Source organism: Balaenoptera musculus, chromosome 13 (assembly GCF_009873245.2).
Source record: "Balaenoptera musculus isolate JJ_BM4_2016_0621 chromosome 13, mBalMus1.pri.v3, whole genome shotgun sequence".
Lineage (NCBI taxonomy): Eukaryota > Metazoa > Chordata > Mammalia > Artiodactyla > Balaenopteridae > Balaenoptera > Balaenoptera musculus.
In genome coordinates, this window is record NC_045797.1 from 10,567,084 (window position 1) to 10,590,865 (window position 23,782).

General features: G+C 45.8%; 1 protein-coding gene across 1 annotated transcript in view; it reads left to right on the plus strand.

Annotated features, from left to right (window-relative positions):
• The first annotated feature begins 675 nt into the window (after positions 1 to 675).
• ACOXL (acyl-CoA oxidase like) overlaps positions 676 to 23,782 on the plus strand; it is a 317,745-nt gene continuing 294,638 nt past the window's right edge. Inside the window, 8 exon segments of the mRNA XM_036873780.1 lie at positions 676 to 702; positions 1,166 to 1,249; positions 10,558 to 10,644; positions 10,985 to 11,083; positions 16,028 to 16,142; positions 16,453 to 16,539; positions 18,374 to 18,446; positions 21,746 to 21,878. Coding sequence (XP_036729675.1) covers positions 676 to 702; positions 1,166 to 1,249; positions 10,558 to 10,644; positions 10,985 to 11,083; positions 16,028 to 16,142; positions 16,453 to 16,539; positions 18,374 to 18,446; positions 21,746 to 21,878 — 705 coding nt within the window.

The window sequence follows — 23,782 nt, forward strand, 5'->3', positions numbered from 1 at the left end:
TCCTCCTGCTGCTGGTGGGGCGGTTTACACGCACGTACGCACACGTACACACAGGCAGACACGCACCACACACGTATGCACTTGTGCACGTGGGCAACAAGCACCAGCTTTGTAGGCTGCGTCTCAGAAGAGACTGGTGAATCAGAAAGGCTAGCATTAATTCCAACAACAGATAATTGGAATTTACACACTCAGGGGCCCATTACCTTTGGAAGAAATGCCACCTGCCTCTGAAATTCTAAAATAAAACAGCGACAGTGTTCTTGCCCTGTCCCACTTCTCGCTGGTGGAGAAGAGCGTGCTTGTGTAGCTTTGGGATTCGAGGCTGATGTGCACAGCAAGGGAGAAGAGGGTAACAAAGGGGGACCGGACCTCATGGTTTGTAATCAAAGCCCTGAGATGCTCTGTGGTTAGAAAGGAAAGTGAAGAATATTGCTTTTCCTGTGTCCAGAATGTTCCCAAATCTTCCAAATCCTCTGTCTTGGAAGATTGTCCAAGACGTCAAGATTGTCACCTGGACTTGGGCCAGCTGCTCGCTGTTGGTGGGAGCGTCGGTGCAGAGATGCTGCAGGTCTGAGTTGCTATGTAGAACCGTGGTAGTGGTGAGGGGGCCCAGGGACAAACTTGGTTAAGGCCACGTGAGGCCAAAGGGGAGTCTGCCAGGGGCTGGCCTCCATGCACATGCAGTCGACTTCCTATCATGTGAGAGTCTTTAACTACTTCGTCTGTGGTCAGAGACCAGACGACCCCATTAAAAAGGATGAACAGATGCTCACTACCATATATAAAAGAGGTAAACAACAAGGTCCTATTGTACAGCACAGGGAACTTATTCAGTATCTTGTAATAAACTATAATGGAAAAGATCTGAAAAGAAAATATATATATATATATATGTAAAACTGAATAACTTTGCTGTACACCTGAAACTAACACAATATTATAAATCAACTATACTTCAATAAAAGTTTTTTAAAAAGGGATGAAAACATTGGCTACTGTTCAGTAGAGTGATGGAATTATTTCTTAATTTAAAAATTGCTTTTGCTGTGTTGAATTTTTTTACTGTAAAAGTAACATCTGTTTATTATTTTAAAAAATGTTCATTTAAATGGTCATAAAAAACCGTAAGAAAATCTTGACATTGGGTCTGTCATGTTTTCAGGCAGAGAAAACAAAGAATTTTGTCAGTCGGAGCCTGGTTATAGGAAAAGTCCTCTCCATAGCAGACGTGGCCACAGGAGTAAAGGTGAGAGACACTGGGCAGCCTGCCCTTCATGAACTGATGGTTTTGAATGACAAGGAGTAAAAAAAAAAAAAAAAAAGACTCCATAGGCATCAGTCTATTCCTGCACTAGATGTTTATAAGATGGTACACCTTTCAACCCATCCCCCTGACTTCCTTTTCAACCATTATACTCAATACTGTATTTGTTTTTCTTTGCTTTGCTTTTTGTATAGCTTTTTTGCATTTATGTCAGTCAATTTCCTTTATTCTCATTTTATACAAACAGTATCGTAGTCATTTGTGATGTACTTTCTTCACTTAAACATTATCACTAAGATTGATCTATATTGTTGCATGCCACTGTAGTCATTTTGTTTATTTTTAAAAAAATCTTCCTATTTTGAAATAATAATGCTCACAGGAAGTCACAAAAGTAGTACATAGAGTCATGTGAACCCTTCACCCAGTTTCCTTCAGTGGTGATATCTTATGTAGCTGTAATGCAGTATAAATCAGGAAATCAACATTACTACAGTACTGTTGACTGTAGACCTTATTCAGATTTCACTAGTTTTTACACTCAGCTGTGTGTGTGCGTTTGTGTGTGTGTGCACGTGTGTAGCTCTATGCAGTTTGGTCCTATATATAGTATCATGCAACCACTGCCACAATCAAGATATAGAGCTGTTTCGTCATCACAAAGAAACTTATAGTCGTGCCCATTTTCAACTGCATCCAGCCCCTACCCCATCCCTGTCCTTCGGCAACCACTAATCTATTCTCCACCTGTATGGTTTTGCCATTTCCAGAATGGTATATACATGGAAGTTCATTCATTTTTGACTACAGAAAGATATTCCTTTGGGTGAATGTGCCACAGCACTTGGAATTCTTAGACTTCTCCATTTTTGCTGATCAAATGGGTATAAAATGGCATCGCACTGTGGGCTTGCTTTGCATGTACCAGCTCACCAAGGATGGTAAACAGAATAGCTTGAAAGGTGTGACTGCCATGGCCCCTCGCTGTGCCCTGAGCCTGCCAGCAGGCATGCGGCCCTGCATGTGCCCTCTTCTCCCTCCCTGGACACCACTGCATCACCAAATCAGTCCCCACATGTGAATATCCAGTCCTGATGTCCCCAAAGGGGAGAAATTATAATTAGAAAATGATGAATGAATGATCAGACAAGAAACCAGGTCAATCATTGATGAGTCCAAGATGGAAACTCTTTCTGTTCTGCAGTGTAGACATTTAAAAATGGGTAGGAATTAAAAATGAAGAAATCTGTGAGCACCAGCTGGGGTGAGGGCACCCACCATTAGGTCCTTTGGGGAAAACTGGCTTCCCTATGATTTCATCCAGGCAGGGTCTCTTCTCTCTGGGATGGGTTGGCTGTGGCTTCCAGAGAGAAGAAAGTCAGCTGAGATGCAGCAAATAGATCCTCCTCACAGAAATCCTAGAGGGTCCTGGTTCAGACTCATGATCCTCTGTTGGTGCTTTTACCATATGCCCACACCTGCCTTCTCTTTAGCAAGCCTCTGGTGGGCCATGACCATGGGGAAGTCTTCATAGGATGTTGCAGCTCTCTGGGTGGGGAGCCCTCTCCTCTGCACCTCCAGGGTCTTGCACTGAGCCTGGTGCACAGAGTTGCATAGGGAATGTTTGAGCAAAGGAGGGAGGGGCAGCTTGTAGTTTCAAGCAGGACTTAAGAAACATTTCAACCCATTGCAATATGTGGACCTTATTTAGATCCTGGTTCAAACAACAGACTAAAGAAAAATTAGACGTCAGTTGGGGAAATTTGAAATTGGATATTTGGCAGTATTAAAGAATTATTATTATATTTGAGGTGGAATAATGGTTGTAGGGTCATGCTTTTAAAAAGAGTCTTTAGGGCTTCCCTGGTGGTGCAGTGGTTAAGAATCCACCTACCAATGCAAGGGACACAGGTTCAAGCCCTGGTCCGGGAAGAGCCCACATGCCGTGGAGCAACTAAGCCTGTGAGTCACAACTGCTGAGCCTAGGGGCCACAACTACTGAAGCCTGCGTGCCTAGAGCCCGTGCTCTGCAACGAGAAGCCACTGCAATGAGAAGCCTGTGCACCGCAATGAAGAGTAGCCCCTGCTCTCCTCAACCAGAGGAAGCCCACGCACAGCAACAAAGACCCAAAACAGCCAAAAATAAATAAATAAAATAAATAAATTAAAAAAAAAAGAGTCTTTATTTTTCACAGATGCATAGGAAATACTACTTAGGGATGAAATGACAGGATGTCTGGGATAAACTTCGAGATCATCTGGGGTATAGAATGGGAGAGTGAATTGGGGGAAAGATGAATAAAATGGATCATGAGCTGGGCATCACTGAGTTCATGATACTCTTCTATTTTGTTTGAAATTTTCCACAATAAAAAGCTTTTTAAGAAAGTTTTACTCCTGAGTGTCCTAGAAGGAAATTTGAATAGATTTAAAGGACTGGATCTTTAAAAATGCTTCTCTGATCACATCAATCTCAGCTGAAAACCCCTTCCTGTTATGCTTTAGAGAAACCCTCCAACCCTTGACATGTCTCACAGGTTCTCGTGTGGTGTGGCCCTACACTCACGTCTCCCGACACCTTCTGTGCCATGTAGTCCTGCCCGGGAGATCTGCTGTCTTGGCCTTCTTTCAGTCCCTTGTTTCCATATTTGGACCACTCATGCTATCATCCTAGAACGATCTTTTCCCCTCCTTCACCTGCCTGACACCTGCTCCTTCTTCAAGTCCCAGTTCAAGTGTCCTTCCTTCAGGTAAACCTCCCTCAAGCCTGCAGTTTAAATCCCACCTACATGTTGTCATCTGTCTTTGTGCCTTACAGTATTCTGTCATGGCATGTACCCATTTTTTTTTTTTATGATCATGTTTTTTTGGGAGGGGGTTTAAGATTAATTTTTATTGGAGTATAGTTGCTTTACAATGTTGTGTTAGCTTCTACTGCACAGCAAAATGCAAGGATTCTGCAATATATGCAAATCAATCAACGTGATACACGTGATACACAATTAACAAATTGAAGACTAAAACCCATATGATCATTTCAATAGAGGCAGAAAAAGCTTTCAACAAAATTCAACACCTCTTTATGATAAAAGCTCTCCAGAAAGTGGGCATAGAGGGAACCTACTTCAACATAATAAAGGCCATACATATATGACAAACCCACAGCAAACATTATTCTCAATGGTGAAAAACTGAAAGCATTTGCTCTAAGATCAGGAACAAGACTAGGGTGTCCACTCTCGATGCTATTATTTAACATAGTTTTGGAGGCCGTAGGCACGGCAGTCAGAGAAGAAAAAGAAATAAAGGAATCCGAATTGGAAAAGAAGAAGTAAAACTGTCACTGTTTGCAGATGACATGATACTATACATAGATAATCCTAAAGATGCCACCATAAAGCTATTAGAGCTAATCAATGAATTTAGTAAAGTTGCAGGGTACAAAATTAATAAACAGAAATGTCTTGCACTCCTATACACTAAAAATGAAAGATCAGAAAGAGAAATTAAGGAAACAATCCCATTTACCATTGCAACAAAAAGAGTAAAATACCTAGGAATAAACCTACCTAAGGAGGCAAAAGACCTGTATGCAGAAAACTATAAGACACTGATGAAAGAAATCAAGGACGACACAAACAGATGGAGAGATATACCATGTTCTTGGATTGGAAGAATCAGTATTGTGAAAACAACTATACTACCCAAAGCAATCTACAGATTCAATGCAACCCCTGTCAAATTACCAATGGCACTTTTCACAGAACTAGAACAAAAAATTTTATAATTTGTATGGAAACACAAAAGACCCCAAATAGCCAAAGCAATCTTGAGAAAGAAAAATGGAGCTGGAGGAATCAGGCTCCCTGACTTCAGACTATACTACAAAGCTACAGTGTTCAAGACAGTATGGTACTGGCACAAAAACATATATAGATCAATGGAACAGGATAGAAAGCCCAGAGATAAACCCACGCACCTGTGGTCACCTAATCTGTGACAAAGGAGCCCAGAATATACAATGGAGCAAAGACAGCCTCTTCAATAAGTGGTGCTGGGAAAACTGGACAGCTACATGTAAAAGAATGAAATTAGAACACTCCCTAACACCATACACAAAAATAAACTCAAAATGGATTAAAGACCTAAATGTAAGGCCAGACACTGTAAAACTCTTAGAGGAAAACATAGGCAGCACACTCTCTGATGTAAATCGCAGCAAGATCTTTTTTTTTTAAATTAATTTATTTTTGGCTGCGTTGGGTCCTCATTGCTGTGCGTGGGCTTCCTTTAGTTGCAGCGAGCGGGGGCTACTCTTTGTTGCGGTGTCTCATTGCAGTGGCTTTTCTTGTTGTGGAGCACGGGCTCTAGGCATGCGAACTTCAGTAGTTGTGGAACGCAGGCTCAGTAGTTGTGGCGCGCGGGCTCTAGAGTGCATGCTCAGTAGTTGTGGCGCACAGGCTTAGTTGCTCTGTGGCATGTGGGATCTTCCCGGACCAGGGCTTGAACCCGTGTCCCCTGAATTGGCAGGCGGATTCTTAACCACTGCACCACCAGGGAAGCCCGCAAGATCTTTTTTGACTCACCTCCTAATGAAAATAAAAACAAAAATAAACAAATGGGACCTAATGAAACTTAAAAACTTTTGCTCAGGAAAGGAAATCATAAACAAGACGAAAAGACAACCCTCAGAACGGGAGAAAATATTTGCAAACGAAGCAACTGACAAAAGATTAATCTCCAAAATATACAAGCGGCTTATGCAGCTCAATATCAAAAAAAAAAAAAACCCAATCAAAAAATGGTCAGAAGGCCTAAATAGACATTTCTCCAAAGAAGACATACAGATGGCCAACAAACACATGAAAAGATGCTCAACATCACTAATTATTAGAGAAATGCAAATTAAAACTACAATGAGGTATCACCTCACACGGGTCAGAATGGCCATCATCAAAAATCTACAAACAATAAATGCTGGAGAGGGTGTGGAGAAAAGGGAACTTTCTTACACTGCGGGTGGGAATGTAAATTGATACAGCTGCTATGGAAAACAGTGTGGAGGTTCCTTAAAAAACTAAAAATAGAACTACCATATGATACAGCAATCCCGCTACTGGGCATATACCCATAGAAAACTGTAATTCAAAAAGACACATGCACCCCTGTGTTCATAGCAGTACTATTTACAATAGCTAGGACATGGAAGCAACCTAAATGTCCATCAGCAGAGGAATGGATGAAGAAGATATGGTACATATATACAGTGTACCCATTTTGGATTGATGTATTTATTCACAGGTCTGTTGTTTGTCTCTTAGCACCACTAGAGGGCAAACTCCTTGAAGACTGTCTCTGTCTACAGTCTTGGTACGTAGGAGGTGTCAGTACATAAATATTAAATGAATGCATAGAATCAAAACTGTATGGCAGTTACTGAAAAGGTTAAATTTAGAATTACCATATGATCTAGGAGTTCCACTCCTAGGTATATACCCCAAAGAATTAAAACAGGGACTCAAATAGATACCTGTATACCAATGTTTGTGGCAGCATTATTCACAGTAGCTGATAGGTGGAAAGAAACAAGTGTCTGTCGACAAATGAATGGATAAACAAAATATTGTATATACAAGTGTCTGTCAACAAATGGATGGATAAACAAAATATTGGAGGTACCATGGAATATCATTCAGCCATAAAAAGGCATGAAGTTCTGGTACATGTTACAACACGAGTCTTGAAAACATGATGCTAAGTGAAATAAGCCAGACCCATAAGGACAAACCCTGTATGATTCCACCTATGTGAAATTTTGAGAATAGGCAAACATATAGAGATAGAAAGTAAATTACAGGCTCCCAGAGGCTGGGGGAAGAGGAGAATGGGGGCAGTTATTGGTTAATGGGCACAGTTTGTTGGGGGGTGATGAAAAAGTTTTATAATCAGTGGTGATGGTTGCACAACACTGTTAATGTAGTTCATACCGCCGAACTGTACATGTAACAATGGCTAAAATGGCAAACTTTATGTTATAGGTATTGTACCACAATAAAAAAATCTTGGAAAATTTAACAAAAATGATGATTCACCCTGTTTGCTTTCCCACACGTCGTTCATTGCAGGGGAGTTTTTTTCTTGTGCTTGGACACTCTAGACAGTTAGCGGAACGTGTAGGTTGTGCCTCTGGTCTAGCCCAGGAGGCCGTGGCTGCCTTTCCTGTTGGTGCTGGAGGGAGACTTCCAGGGAGGGGACGCAGTGCCTCGGGAGCAGGTTGGTGAGCCCTGGGTTGGTCACGACTTCCCCAGATCTCGATGCCAGCCCAAGGCCCCTGCTGGCTTTCCTGGTCACCTGAGCTGACCGTCAACCTGAGCATCAATTCATCAGCGTCATCTGCACCCCGCAGGCCTGAGCGCCTTCTCTCTCCCGCCGGGTCCATGTCATCCAGAGGCTCCAGGCATCCCTAAGTGCTTTGGACAAACACAGTTGAACTCATGCAGCCAAGTGCTGGCTGAGCCAGGGGCTGCTTGGAGAGTGACTCACAGGGAGGGGGCGGGAAAAGGACAGAGGTGCCAGGGAGACTTTCTCTCCTGAGGGCTTTGAATCCCCACTCTAGCTTGGGAGCCAGCCCAAGGTCTCCCGCCAAGCAGGCTGATGCAATCTGGACGGGCTCTACAGCCCAAAGAAACATGACCTGCTTCCTTTTCTTCTTCCCCATGACGGCTAGCTTTTTGCCTTATATGAATCATCTCACCCTGTCTTAGTTTGCTTGGGCTGCCATGATAAAGTGCTACAGATCTGCCGGTTTAAAAACCAGAAATGAGTGTTCTCACAGTTCTGGAGGCCGGGAAGTCCAAGATCTAGCTGTCAGCTGATTCAGTTCCCGGTGAGGGCCCTCTTTCTGGCTTGTAGTCTGACCACCACCCGCCGGCTCACCGTGGCGGCCGCCTGCTGGGCACCTTTGGTCTGCCTGCCAGGCTGGGCTCCATGCCCCTTACGGGAGGCACCTGCTCAAAGTGTACATTGGGCCAAGGAGTCGTCTGTTTAGAGCCCTCCAGGGGCGCCCCCATTTGGTCAGATCCCCTGCTCCTCAGAGCATGTGGCTTTGGCAACACACTGGTCAGCACGTGGGGGAAGAGGCCCACGTTGGGACAGACTGTGGGGATCAGGGTCCCGCAGGCACTGCCTCGGTGAACTCCTGTAGTTTTCCACAAACCTGTGGGTTTCACTCACCCAGCCCAGTGCTCCTACTAATAGCATTTAGTGAATGGAGTCTTTCAAAAGGTGGCTGAAACACTCATTGTTTTCCCCTTTCCAAAGAGAAGGAAAAAATGTAAAACCTAGGAAAACTATACTGTAAAGAACGTTTTAGCCACCAGCCAAAGAGATTTAAGGCTGGAAAATTCAACCTGTTTTAGTTTTAGAAAAATATTTTTCTTTAATTTGATTTCCAGGAGGGTTTAGGGGAAAAAAAATTTACCATCTGGATGGATTCCATTTTCCCGGGTTGGAATTAGCAATGCAATTTGCAGGGTCGGCAGTGATTCCGAAGAGCAGGGCTCTGAGAAATCAGGGCGTTAAGCATCTTCCGAGGATACTTGACGATTCTCCAAATGAAAAGCGCCTCCTATGTGAGGTGTGATTAGTGAAATTCGTCCGTCGTGATGTCAGAGCGTTTCACCTGGTCAAGTGGTTCAGTCTGAGTCGCTGGGGCGGCCTTTCTGGAAGTTAGCGTCAGGCTGATCACACACGTGTGGTGCAGGGACTGGTCCTCACCAGAGGCTGATGACAGTTCTCAGACAGGAGCATGTGAAGATGCCATTTCTGCCACTTCCCTGCAAGGTCTTCCTTGTGGGTCACTGTGTCCACTGGGGCTCATGCCATTGCAGTGACCCCAGAAAAAAGACACCTATTGGCTGCTGTACTCGAAGAGTCCAGGGTGTATGTAGCTGGCTTCAGGTGTGGGTGTGTGGGACCTGGTCTCTCTCATCGCTCGGTTTCACCTCACCTTTATCCCCACGTGTTGGCTTCCTTCACCAGCTCTCGTGATGGCAAGAGGAGCCCCAGCCTCCATTCTTCCAGGTTCTGCTGCTTCCAAAAAGAGTTTCTCTTCACCAGTAGCTGACTCATGTGTCCCAGTGGCAGCTGTGATTGGACCCATCCAGATCTCGGGTCCATCCCGAAGCATCCCTGTTGGCCATGATGTTATGCAGATGGGCCGGTCCTGGGTCCTGGGTCCCAGGCTCATCCTAAAGCTGGGCTGGAGGTTGACATTAGCCATGAACCACTTGGACTGATTCTGGGGGAAGAGGGCTCCCCAGAGGGAACCTGGGGCTGTGTTTCTAGGAGCGGGGGCATGCTGACCGGCAGGCACAGCAAATGTCTGCACACTGAGCTCTCCTGTCTTTACAGTCAGTCCCCTGCTCCCTTCAAACGGCCCTGCTCGAGCCACCCTTCCTTCTCTTCTGAATCCTCGCAGCAAGCGTATGAAGGGCTGTTAGGTGTCAGGCAGCGTGGGTGTGAACCCCAGCCCTGCACGCTTTCTCAGGTGCATCCGTGGGCAGGTCACTTTCCTCTCCTGAAGCTCAGTGTCCCCATCTGTCAAATGAGGGGGACGGTGTTTTCTTCCCAGGGGGGTCACGAGGGTCAGTGAGTATGTGGAGCTCAGAGTCTGGAAGGCGGGAGGGCTCAGGAAGTGGAGGCTCGTCGTTCACTGCATTTGTCCGGTGGGCAAACTATGTCCTTGTGTCGTTGTCCAAGGCCCCACAGCCAGCTAGCAGCTGAGCTGGGACTTGAGCCCAGCCTGTCTCATCCCTAGCCAAGTACCAGCTCGTTCTGCAGCCTGGCCTCCTCCGTTGACCTTCCTGTTTGTGGAGGGTTTCTCCTGGTACAGCTCACCTCTGCAGGCAGCTGGGGTCCGTGCACAAACGCTGTTGCACATCTTCAGTGTACCAGGCACTAAGCTAGACCCTGAGCAGACAAGGCAGAACGAACATTCAGAGCAGTCATTTGATGGGGTAAGCCGGGCAGCCCCGAGGATGGAGGACGGATGCTTCGTGCTGTAGGGGTGACCTTTCCAAGAGAGGAGACGGTGAGCTGTGTCTGCCCAGAGGAACTGGGGCTGTACAGGCTGCGAGGGGAAGGACATGGATGCCTTGCCGCTTTAGCGAGGCCTGTGTAAAGCTTGATGAGCTGATCGGTGTTCCTTGAACGGAGTTTGCCCAGTGGGTTTGGTCACCATTAAGTTGTTGACTCTTGCTAACAATGGCCTGTAATCTCCTTGTTTCCAGTGTGGAATAATTTACTGGCTATTCGGTGGTGCCATCAGGAGTCTCGGAAGCCCAGCACGTGTAACTAAGTGGCTTCAGCCACTCCAGGTATGGCACGTACCTCCATAGATACCGTCTACGGAGAGCCTTAAAAATTCACAGTAGTTAGGGGTGTGTGTGGGGGTGTGGGTGTGTTTGCAGAAAGAGAAAATAAAACAGAGAATTAGTGTCAGCCAGAACTTTGTTTGAAATGAGAATTTGACTACCTTTTAAAATTGCACTGAGTCTGTCATATTGTTATCACATTAGCTGTCACCAGACTGAATTTTTATAATTATCTCCAACTCACCGCTCCCTTTCTCGCCACCATTCTTAATGATCTGAGAGGTAGGCAATTAGAGCAGCTGTCTGACTAGCTGATTCCCTTCTAACACCCGGTAAACCCCAGGAGCAGAAATACACGGGGATGTTTGCAATGACCGAGAGGGGCCACAGGAGCAACGTGAGAGGGATCCAGACGGAAGCCACCTTTGACCTCTCTGCACAGGTGAGGATTCTGCCTGGGGTTCTGGCGGTTCTGGGCAGCGGACCTGTATACAACGGACTCTCCTTTCTCCCGAGTCCACCTTCACCCCTGCTGTGTGTGCTCTGAGGCGGGGGGGGGGCGGTGTTCAGATTCAGAAGAAACGTCTAAGTGCTTTAGTGGACGTAGGCTCAGTCTTCCTGAGTCTAACACCAGCCAACACTTACACAGCACCTACTGTGGGACGGGCACTGCTCCAAGCCTGTTATGTACACTCATTAACTTAACGCTCTGGAAAAACTTGGTGAGAACAGGACCTAATCCATTTTGTGGTCCTTCCTAACAGTAGCAGGTAAAGGGGTGGAAGAGCGGTGCACCATGTGTGATGTGTGTGGCAGGAGGGCACTGTGTGTGCTGGGGCCTCCTTCTGGGAGCCAGGTCCTCGGTGCTGGCATGATGCAATGTCTGTACCTGCGACCTGCACACAAATCCACATGGCAACCGAAATAAAATTTCACAACACCGGGACTTCCCTGGTGGCACAGTGGTTAAGAATCCGCCTGCCAGTGCAGGGGACACGGGATCGAGCCCTGGTCAGGGAAGATCCCACATGCCGCGGAGCAACTAAGCCCATGCGCCGCAACTACCGAGCCTGCGCTCTAGAGCCCACGAGCCACAACTACTGAGGCTGCAAGCCACAACTACTGAAGCCCGCATGCCTAGAGCCCATGCTCTGCAGCAAGAGAAGCCACTGCAGTTAGAAGCCCGCGCACCGCAACGAAGAGTAGCCCTCGCTCACCGCAACTAGAGAAAGCCCACGTGCAGCAACAAAGACCTGATGCAGCCAAAAATAAATAAATAAATAAATTAATTAATTAATTAAAAAAAAAACAACACTAGAATTTCACAAAACAATCTGACTTTATTATATGGGATGAACTCCAGAATGTTGGTAAGACCCTCTAACTTGATGTCTCTCCACAAATGGGTCACAGCAAAAACCCTGCTCTGTAAATCCCACCCCTGTCCCCATGTCTTTAGCTCCTACTCCCAGCACCTTGGTGGGTGTTGCCTCATGCATGTGTGTGTGGTGACTCAGTCTTCATTTTGGCTGAATTTGTCCTTTGCTTTTTTTTGTTGTTGTTGTTGTTGTTGTTTTTCTATTTTCTTCCCTCATTTTAAAAAAGTTTTTTTTATTGTAGTATAGTTGCTTTACAATGTTGTATTAGTTTCTACTGTACAGCAAAGTGAATCAGCTATACGTATACGTATACTCCCTCTTTTTTGTATTTCCTTCCCGTTTAGGTCACCACAGAGCACTGAGCCGAGTTCCCTGTGCTATACAGTAGGTTCTCATTAGTTATTTGTTTTATACGTGGTATCAATAGTGTATATATTTCAATCCCAATCTCCCAATTCATCCCACCTCCCCCCTTTCCCATTGGTATCTATACACTTGTTCTCTACATCTCTGTCTCTACTTCTGCTTTGTAAATAAGATCACCTGTACCAGTTTTTTCAGATTCCACATATTTGGAATCTGGAGTTTTGTTCCCAGGATTTTTCTGACCCAAGAATGCTAGTTGGAGGTGGTCAGCGCTTAGAATGACAGATGCAGGTGAGGGTTTTTTTAGAGGATGTCCTGCCTTTCCTCTGTCCTGATGCTAGTTCTCTACAGCAGCCAGTGATGTCCAAGGTCATAGTAAGAACCAGAATAAAGACTGCCACTTTTTGAATGCTCCCTCTGTGCCAGGTCTGTGTCAAACTCTCTCTGTGTAGTATAGTATACCACACTCCGTCACAACAACAATCCCATGAACGTGGTAATAAGCCACTTCTGTGCATTGAGCACGTGTGCTAAGTGCCAGGCTAAGTACTCTGCATGCAACATTGTGTTAAATGTTCTATAATGTTATAGGAAGATATCCTTGTCCGCATTTTACAGGTGGAGAAACTGAGGCTCACAGAGGTTAGGCAACTGACTTATAGCTATGCAATTAACGAGAGAATCTCAGGTTCAAGGGGGATTGTCCTTAACAACTTAGCTTTCCTGATGGGACACTGACCAAACATCTTTGGGGTTTTGGCTGCCCCATTTTTTCTCCCGAAACCGTGGTATTGAGGTCACCTTGCTGTCATCAAAGGGAAGAAAAATCCCACTCACAATTCTTATTTATTTGTTTCTTCTTACAATTATTATTATTATTATTTGCACAGAAATCATTTTCCTGTGTTAGTCCCATTTTCCCCAAACAACATAAATGATTTAGCTACCTGCTGCGCTGTGGCAGCTGCCACTCTCGGCAGGGGAGTTGCAAAGTTGAAATCGTAATGATGAGAAGACGCTGGTGAACGTGCTGCTTCCCGAGGGAGGGAAGAAGCCCATCATAAGCTCAGGCCACTGAGGGTTGGCTTGGCAGGGAATGGCTTTCTCCTTCATTGGTTTCTGTGTTTTCCCCTTCATTTCCCTTTTTAAATGTTAGAGCATATCAAATGAGCCCTCTCTCCCTCCAGGGCAGTTTCAATCTCTTACATTTTTTGGTTGGGCATTCCTGTGGGTTGGTTGTTTTATTTTTATTTTTGGATGATGGATTGAGTAGCGGCATGGAGAGTTTCGAGGTAAGAGAGAGTTTTATTTTTACAGTTTAGGCAAAATCGCAAAAATAAATGAGGCTAAGAGCTCTCTGGCCAAGGCCGTCTCTTTTAGTGCTTGCAGGACTGACCGTTTTGTTGGCCTTCAACAGTTAATTATAATAGGAACCGACACACATGGCGTGCGTTATTTAGATCCAGCTTTTAAAAAAAATTTTATTGGAGTATAGTTGATTTACAATGTTGTGCTAGTTTCAGGTGTACAGCAGAGTGAATCAGTTATACATATACGTATGTCCACTTTTTTTTTTTTTTTAGATTCTTTTCCTATATAGGCCATTACAGAGTATTGCACAGGAGTTCCCTGTGCAATACAGCAGGGTCTTATTGGTTATCTATTTTATATATGGTAGTGTGTGGGGGACTGACATAGATCCAGCTTTAATGCCAGAGTTTTGGCTGAGGCAGACTTTCCAAATCAAGTATTTTTGCCAGAAGTGACAAATTTCCTTTCCCAGAGTAGATCAGATGCTGATGGGAACAGATGGCCTCCTGTCCCCTCCCTGCCCCACCAGAGCTTTTCTGCCAGGCCAACCTTTCTCCGCTACTTCCCTTCCCACCCTAAGGTGTTAGCATCCCCTCACCACGTGAGTTTTGTTGTTTGTTACTGCACCCACCAGACTCACAATAACTCCTTTCTTTAAGAAGTCCTGGCTGGCCTGATAAGACAAGGGTAGCAGCCTCGAGAGACTTAAAAAGAGCTTGTCCATTTATGTTTCTGAAAAGCCCTCGCCTGTGTTAAAAGTTTCCCTGTGCACATATGTGTCAGGGAATGTTTTCTTGGGCTCCAAGACTGTATTTCTTGGCCAGAGGGAAAGTGCAGTCTGTATACTTAAAAATGTGAAATCTGAGATGATCTTTACATGATCAATAGCTTGTCGGTTTGGTTCAGCCACATCTTCGATATTGTCAGCTTTGATTAAATTTGCTGTTCTGCCTTTTCACCATTCCACCCCCCCTCCCCTGCTCCCCACCCGCCCCGGACTCTCCGACCTGTCCCAGGTACCTGGTATCCAGAGCTGGCAGTTGTGGTCCGTCTCTCCTTAACACAAGGTTGAAGGGTATCCCAGGTGGTAAGCAGAATGAGGGAGGACCCAGAAGTGAATGGGGGCATTTCCATGGTGATCCTGTTCTAGCTCCTGGAGAGGAAGAGAAAGAAGGCAGAGTTTTGAGCAGAGTGAAAACAAAAAAATACATTTTTCCCCCTGCTTATTCCTGACCAGTACTAACTTTGGACTGTTTTGAGTTGGAATCCTTGGTCGTATCATGGAGACACGCTAGATGGCATGTTCTAAGATTCTTTCCCTGATAAGATAGAGAATTGTTGGCAAATGCTTTTCGGTTTAAGGGCTTATCCATATGAGCTTTTGAGGGAACCTTTTATTATTATATTCATTGATGAGGAAAATGGAGAGGCAGGTTCTGAAACAATCATCCCAAGGCTTAAATGAGGTATTTCTTTTTATAAAAATCAAAATTGTCTGGGCTGAGATTCTAATCAATGGCAGGAATGGGTCACGGTTGCCTAGTAGTCTAGTTTGCGTCCCGGTGTACACATGTAACCTTTGGTTAGTTAGTGGCCATTTAAACAACAGACCCATACCTTAAAGGCAAGAACGTTCAAGACCCAGGAAACAGTGGAGGGCATGAGGAACCAAGCGTTTGCTCCAGAAGGGGCAATGCCCAGTAGACAAAATGAAATACATAGACATGGACTTATCTAACTAGGGGCCCCAGATCATTGGATGTTCCCTCCTTTCTTGTGAATCTCGAAGGTGGAGTGTTTGGGGGCAAGGGGCGTGTGCAGAGCTGAATACATATCAGCAGGGCTTTTAGGGGTTTGGTGCTGGATTATTTAGAAGTCAGAACCTCAGTGTGGAGTAGTCTAGAGAGAAAGAAGCACAATGAAGAAAGCCTTTATACATTAAAGCCACAGGCTCAGACAAATAGTACACATGCCTGTGCAACATGACAAAGAAGAGAGACCGGGAAGAAGTGAATGAACAACTTTCATCCATCGAAAAGTGGCAACGTATTTTCCTGACTGGAATATTCATTGACAAAGCACTTTAATTTCCAGTTGTTTTCAGAATTAAGGTGGAGGTGAACAGTGCATGCTGCAGTGATAGCATGGTGGTGTTGAGCTCCCGAGGTTGAATTAGGCGACTTTGGGTCGTCTGCTCCTTTTCTGTGAAATCACCCGAGTGGGTGCAGCTACACGATATGTATCTGTTTCACAGTGTTCATTGCACTGAACCCAGGAGTTGAAATGAGCCATAAGAAAGAAAACTCTGTTGCTTTGCTGTTTCTGTGTAGGAGTTTGTAATCGACACACCATGCGAAAATGCTGAGAAGATGTACATTGGAAACGCCACGTACGGGAATTATGCAGCAGTCTTTGCCTAGCTCATCATAAACGGAAGATCTCAAGGTTTGTTACCGACACAGAAACCTAGGATATTTCCCTTTACTAGTACTATTCTCCCGTGAGTACTTTACACAGAAAACCCACCTCAGAGGGCTGTTTCTACCTTGTAAAAAAATTCAGCACTAACATTATCTCCTAAATATACATGATGAGACGATTTATCATTACATTCAACATTAGACACTATAATGGGCAGTGCACAGTCATAGAACAAACTGAATTTCAAGATCAACATAATTGTACACTGTCCGAGGAAATGAGCAAAGCTTTGATCATATCTTTAGAGACTTTAGTGTCTCTTCACCTTCCTTAGGGCCCCACTGTTTCATCGTTCCTGTCCGCGATGAAAACGGAAGCATGTACCCAGGAGTGACAGCTATTGATATGATGTATAAAGGAGGTGAGTCCCTAGGTGACCCCTCTCCCACCCTCCTTTGCACTTCCTGCCTGCTCCCTACCCCACCCAATGAGAATCTAACCTAACTCATGAAAGCAGTGAAGGCAGAGAAGACTCTGATTTTGAAGCCTGATTAGTCTTCTGTGTATGGCAGTTAGAGAAGGTTGCAGACTGCCATTTATGAACACGCATTGGTCCCATTTCTCCCAGCCTCTCGTGTTTACTAGTCATGAGGCAGCTCTGTCCCCAGCTGTTTCGTCTCCTCTCTCCTTCTTGGACTTGTGGGCCCTTGGAGGGCAGGTTGAGGTTCTCTCTTTCATGGCCCAGAGCCACCAGCCTCAGTGGGTCCTAAGGATTGCCTCCGTGGACTAGTTTGCTAGGGCTGTTGTACTCACACTGAGTGGCTTAAACAACAGAAATGTATCGACTCACAATTGTGGAGGCTACGAGTCCGAGGTCAAGGTGTCAGGGGAGTTGGTTCCTTCTGAGGGCTGGGATGGGGAGGATATGCTCCAGACCTCTCTCCTTGGCTTGTAGGTGGCCATCTTCATGGTCACACAGCGTTCTACCTGTGTGCTTGTCTGTGTCCTATTTCCTCTTTTTATAAGGACACCGGTCATTTGAATGAGGGCCCACAAATGCCCTCATTTTAAGTTGATAGCCTTTGTAAAGACCCTTTCCCCAAATAAGGTTACATTCACGGGTATTAGGGGTGAGGACTGCAACATATCAATCTTGGGGGAGACACAGTGCAACCCAGAATGCTCAGTGAGAGCAGGCCATGCCTGTGGGCTCCACTGGTTGTCCCCAGCCAAGTGAAGCCAGAAACGCAGGTGGGGGGAGAAGGGAAAAAAGAGGAAAGAGCAGAAGAGAAGGGGGAGGAGACGATCCTTTGGAGGATGGGGCTAAACTCACCCTGGCCCTGTAGGGATATTGACCACTGCGTGCCTGCAGGAATGGGCTGCAAGTGCTTTAGGTGACTGAGGCCCTGATCCCTTGAAAACACCTGACGTGTCAAGTGCTGTTGAGAGTAGAGGGGTCACCCGGCCCTCATGAAGTGGTGCCAGACATTCATGACACTGGCAAACCCAGAAAGTCTGAGCTGGTTTCTTTGTAAGCTCGTAAGTACCACTGTGACCTTGTCAAGGGGTGATGTTCTAAACAAGACCTGCACTAAAAAAAGATCTTTTCTCCCAGAGTAAGTCTCCCTAAGTGTGAGAAGAACAAAAAATAGACCCCAGATTCCGACAGGTGTTCTGAGGAAATGGATCTGGCAGATTTTAAGAAACTTCTTCGGACATGGTCACCCTACCCACCCACTGCTGTCCCTCTGGCCGTTTCCCAATGTCTTCTAGGCATTTGCTGTCACAAATTCACCCCATGTTCTGGGGAGGAAGCACCGAGAAGGGGGAGGAATTTGAGTTCTGCGTCACTGGGGGGCGTAAGGGGCTTTCCTCCTTCTCTGTGTTCAGTCTGATGTTCTTTCAGTTGCCTAGAATTCTCCCTTTTCTAGTCACAGCAACTGCTCAGGTGGGAAGCTGTGTCCCCGCCAGACCCCACCCCCCAGCTGGCCTCAGAGCAGGTGGGCTGCACAGAGGGTCTAGCATTTTCTCCTCTATTCTTGGTAGGAAGGAGGGGGCTGGAGAAGCAGGCACCACTCTTCATGGCAACAAGCAAACAGCATCCCCACCCCAAATAAGAAAGCAGCAACAATTCGGGAAGTGAGATAAAGGGCTTTGCGTTTTAGCAGCAACAGACCTGGGAAGTGGCCTGGACAGTATTTCTGATGCACATAAACTTGCCCCCTACAGCTCCGTTTCCCGTCTGCTCTCTCTAGGTCTGCATGGTGTTGATAACGGGATTCTGAGATTTGACAAGGTTCGGATACCAAGGGAGAACCTGCTGGATAAGTGAGTAGTTGTCTCCTTAACTCGAACTTGCTGCGCGTGTGAGCTCTTTGCCCGCCTTCCCAGGCCTGGTTCCTGGGTCTCGTGTGTTGTACGTCCAGAGTGTCTTCTCATAACCTCTCCTACAATTTTACTGACAATTAATTGAGAAATGTAGATAAGCAAATCAAAAAAAGTTAAAATTATCCCAAATGCTATCACCCAGACACAATGTTTGTTATCCTTTCATGTATAACACTTTAGACTTTTCTCTATGAGGTTATATCTAAAGAGAGAGAGAGATGTTCGATTTTCACTGAATGAAGTCCCCTTAGAAATTCTATTTTTTTTAACTTGTAATTTCTGTTTACCATTATATGTCCAATGTTTCTGTGCAACAATAAATACACATAGGCATTATCATTTTTATTTTTATTTATTTATTTTATTTTTGGCTGCGTTGGGTCTTCGTTGCTGCGCACAGGCTTTCTCTAGTTGTGGCGAGCGGGGGCTACTCTCTATTGCAGTGCACAGGCTTCTCATTGCGGTGGCTGCTCTTGTTGCGGAGCATGGGCTCTAGGCGCGCAGGCTTCAGTAGTTGTGGCACACGGGTTTCAGTAGTTGTGGCTCGTGGGCTCTAGAGTGCAGGCTCAGTAGTTGCGGCGCACGGGCTTTGTTGCTCCGCGGCATGTGGGATCTTCCCGGACCAGGGATAGAACCCATGACCCCTTCATTGGCAGGTGGATTCTTAACCACTGCGCCACCAGGGAAGCCCCTATCATTTTTAATATTGCCATAATAGACTGTTAAATGATCTATAAGTTATGTATCAATCCCTTATTGTTGGTATTTAGGTTATTTCCTTAAAAAATTTTTTTTTGGCTATCATAAAATAATTAGTGTTATTGCCTCCTTTGTGGATGACAGGAGATAAGGTACCATCCTTCAGCTTCAGAGGCTGTTCTAACCAGTACTGGTTGGGTGGATAATATCAGAGGTGCTTAGTGTCATTTCCCAGCATCCCTCAGTGAGGTCAGATGGGTGAAAGAACGAGGTGAAGGTTGCTTCTACAAGTGCATTCCAGGGGTGGAGCCCCAGGGGTTCACAATGCTCTTTGCAGAGACTAAGAAACACCAATTAACTTTACTTTTCTCAGCAGCATTTCATGTATCCAATAAAAATCCTGAACTACAGTGATATTTAAATATGTGAAGAAGCAAGCCATCAGGCTTGCTGCTTGCTTTCCTATAGATTTTCCTTTAACACTTTACTCCTTTTTAATTTTTATTTTTAATTAATTTTTATTGGAATATAGTTGATTTACAACGTTGTGTTAGTTTCAGGTGTACAGCAAAGTGAATCCGTTATACATATACATATATCCACTCTTTTTTAGATTCTGTTCCCATATAGGTCATTACAGAATATTGGGTAGAGTTCCCTGCGCTATATAGTAGGTTCTTATTAGTTATCTATTTTATATATAGTAGTGTGTATATGTCACTCCCAGTCTCCCAGTTTATCCCTCTCCTCCCTTTCACCCCTGGTAACCATAAATTTGTTTTCTACATCTGTGACTCTATTTCTGTTTTGTAGATAGGTTCATTTGTACCATTTTTTAAGATTCCACATATAAGCGATATCATATGATATTTGTCTTTGTCTGACTTACTTCATTCAGTATGACAATCTCTAGGTCCGTCCATGTCACTGCAAATGGCATTATTTCGTTCTTTTTTTATGGCTGAGTAATATTCCATTGCATATATGTACCACATCTTCTTTATCCATTCCTCTGTTGATGGGCATTTAGGTTGCTTCCATGTCCTGGCTATTGTAAATAGTGCTGCAATGAACACTGGGGTAACTTTACTCCTTTTTACTGCCTGCAAGTTCTTGCCAGTAAATAAATGTCACACGTGCCAAAAGTTTAAGGAAGATATGGTGGAAACAAACTTAAAATGGACCAAATTCTGGTTGACATTTTTCCCTCTGTGAATTGGTAGGAAATGAAATGGAAACAACAGAAGCATCGTTGTCGTTGTCCTGGTGGGTGATGAAGGCCCCAGGCCTCCTCAGGAATGACCAGTGCCCATGCCAGCAAATCATAGGACCACCAGCCTTCCCCAGAGGTGCCTGTACCTTTCCTGGTGACTTATCAGCATCACTCCATTCTCGGAGATGGGGAAGAGGGAAGGAAAGCCACAGATGTGGAGCTCTCCAATTTTCATCCATACTAATAGGATCTTAATGGACTGGACAGTCCTCGGCCAGAACCTGGACCCACTGGCTTAGCATTCATCCAATGCACTAGGGATTAGAAAGTCAGATTCAACCAGAAAGAAAAATGATAGGGAGCTACACGGTCTGTAGAAAATATGAGAATATATAGAATATTCTTTGGTAAGCAAGATTTGATTTAAAAGCCATTCCATTGGTATTTAAGCTGCCCCCCAAATACTACAGAACAGCAGAGGCAACACACTTTGGGGGTGTTGGTTTATCACTTGATCAAAAAGGGTTCTATAAGCAGATGTACAGATTCAATGAAGTTCCTGTCAAAATCCCAGCTGCCTTTTTTTGTGTGTGTGAAAAAACTGAGAAACTGGTTCTAAAATTCATATGGAAATGCAAGAGACTCAGACTACCCAAAACAATTTTGATAAAGGAGAACAAAGTAGGAGGACTCACATCCCTGATCTGAAAAATTACTACAAATCTACAGTTATCAAGATAGTGTGGAATTGGCCTAAGGCTAGATGTATGGACAATGGAATAGATAGAGGATCTAGAGATAAATCCTTGCACTTATGGTCAATTAATATTCAACAAGGGTGACAAGATAATTTAATGGGGAAAAATGGTCTTCTCAACAAATGGTGCTGGAACAAATGGATATCATAAGCATGAAGTTGACCTTCATATGACCTTTACCTCATATGATATACAAAAATTAACACAGGATGGATCACAGATCTAAATGTAAGAGTTAAAAGTATAAAACTCATAAAAGAAAACATAGGTGTGCTGGGACTTCGGTCCTCATGCCTGTCTTCGTCATAGTCCACTGCTGAGTTGCAGGGTAGTAGTGGCGGGAAATCTGCTCTTACTTTCCATGAGTTGAGCCTTTCTCAGCATCTCCTGGGGAGGCACTTGTCCTGCTCCCCACGCTGCTGTCTTGTGAGGGAGGATCCAGGATGGGGAACCCTGTGCGACTTCCCTGTGTGTGCTCGTGGGAGCCACCTGACCTCATTTCTAGGCGCCATGTTCTTCTCTTACGTTAACCCCATCTCTCTTTTCCACCTGCCTCTCCCCCACCGCAGGTTCGGTTCTGTGGCTCCAGATGGGCAGTACCACTCCCCCATTAAGGACAAGAGTGCAAGATTCAATGCGATATTGGCGGTGCTGACCCCTTCGAGACTGGCTGTGACTTTCCAAGCTACGGGCTCTGTGAAGGTAACTGACTCTGATGTTAATTTCCCTCGCTATTTATTCTCTGCATGTTCCAGGGGTGAGTAACAATGTCAAGAGTTGAGCTGCTTGAGCCACGGTTGGTGTAAGGTGGCCTGGGTTGCTGGTTAGATGCTAGCGAGTGCCAGTTGGCCCTGCACAGAGAACCTTTCTGCAGCCTTCTTACCGTGGGGTCCCATCCCCCTGCATCCCAGATGTGTGCTGCTGATTACGGTGGGTGGAACATAGGCGGTGCGGCAACAGGGCCACTAAAGATGGTCCCGGGAGAATTGGTTGTTCAGAACAAACACATCTTCTGGAAAAGCAGCTAAGAGCTGACTCATGGATAAGGGCCTGCGTGCCTTGGCTGAATTCACTGGGGAGCACTGATGCTTGCGCGGCTGTTTGGCGTGTGACAGTCACCATCACAGGCAGGAGTTCATGAGGCCAGACCTCCAGAAGCCAACTCTGCCTCCCATTTCCCCCCGCCCCCTCCTCTGTCTTGGTTTGGAAAAAGCAGCCAGGAGAGAAAAGCTCTGGAAGGCTGCCTGCTCCGCAGGGCACTGTACTGTCTGTTCTCTGGTCCCTCCCCGTCTCTTTGTATCTCTTAAGCTCCACTGAGCTTGGGGAAGCTGGAAGGAGAATTAACATACCCGTGAATATCCATCTGTGGCTTGAACCCAGATTCTTCATCAAGAAGGAGTAAGTTTCATTCACCTGACTCCAGGCCTGACATCAGTGTGCAGCCACCTGGAAAGCAGGAAAATCCTTCCTTTCTCCCTCCTGCCGGGCCTGCACTGCTCACAGGAAGCCTGCCTGACCGAGCTCTCTCATGTGGTGCCCTTCCCGCCAGTGGGTGCAGCTGTGACCCTCAGTCCTGAGCCAGTGACCATCTGCCCGCCCGTGGGCGCTGCTTTATGTGCTTGTTTTCGGTGGCTCTTTAAAGTGAGTGGGGTGTGTATTCAGTTCTGAAGACCCAGGTCCAGAGTGGCTCAGCGGGTCTCAGCTGAACCGGCTGAGTCAGTGAGGCCCCAGGAGAGCCTCAGGATGCAGGCCCAGGGGTGAGGCCAAGGCGCTGGCACAGCGGCAAAGTACGGAGGAAAATACTGCTTCCAAGTCTGTGATAGACACTGTTTCAGCCCTTTTCCAGACTCCAGAAGGAGGCAAGAGGAGAGAAAGCAGACGAGCCCAGAATTGCACTGTAGAGAAGATGGGACAGAAATCTGATCAGGGTTCTGTGAAGCGGGGACAGCCGTATCTGCACAATAGCCCCTCTGATCACAGCAGCCTCAGGGCCCCTCTGAGGAGAGTGCGGGTGGATATTAAAACCATATGCTGGTTCCTGGCTCTAAAGGTGCCGTAGAAACCCTGTGCTGTTAACGTTTTGGAGTGGGTGATGTCGTGTGAAGGATGTCCACACTGCCAGGGACCGGTCCGCCCATTTAGGCCAGTGGTGGAGTCCTGGGGGGCAGGCATAGGGTGGTGTAGATGGGGCATGGGGGGGCCTTCTGGGAGAGACTTGATTTTTAAGTATCAGTAGATCTGGAGCAGTGGGGGTGGGGAGAGAGGACACAGAGTGGCTGATTTTTAAAAGGCACCCGTTCTCCATTTTCCTGAGCATTATCAAGGGGCCAGCCCCTGCCAACTCCGGAGGGTCTGGGGAGGAGGGCACATTTGGATCAATTCCTTTTTGGGCATCTGACACACACACTTCGTTCCTGGCAATGTACAGGCCTTATCACGATCGTGGGCTCTGAAATCAGAGAACCCTGGGCTCAAACCTCAGCCTGGATGTGACCAGCCATGGGGGCGTGGGCAAATCAGTAGCCTTCTTTAAGCCTCAGTTTCTTCATTTGTAAAATGGGCCTTCTGATAATGGTGAGGCCTGGGTGAGGATGTGAGTGCGGTGC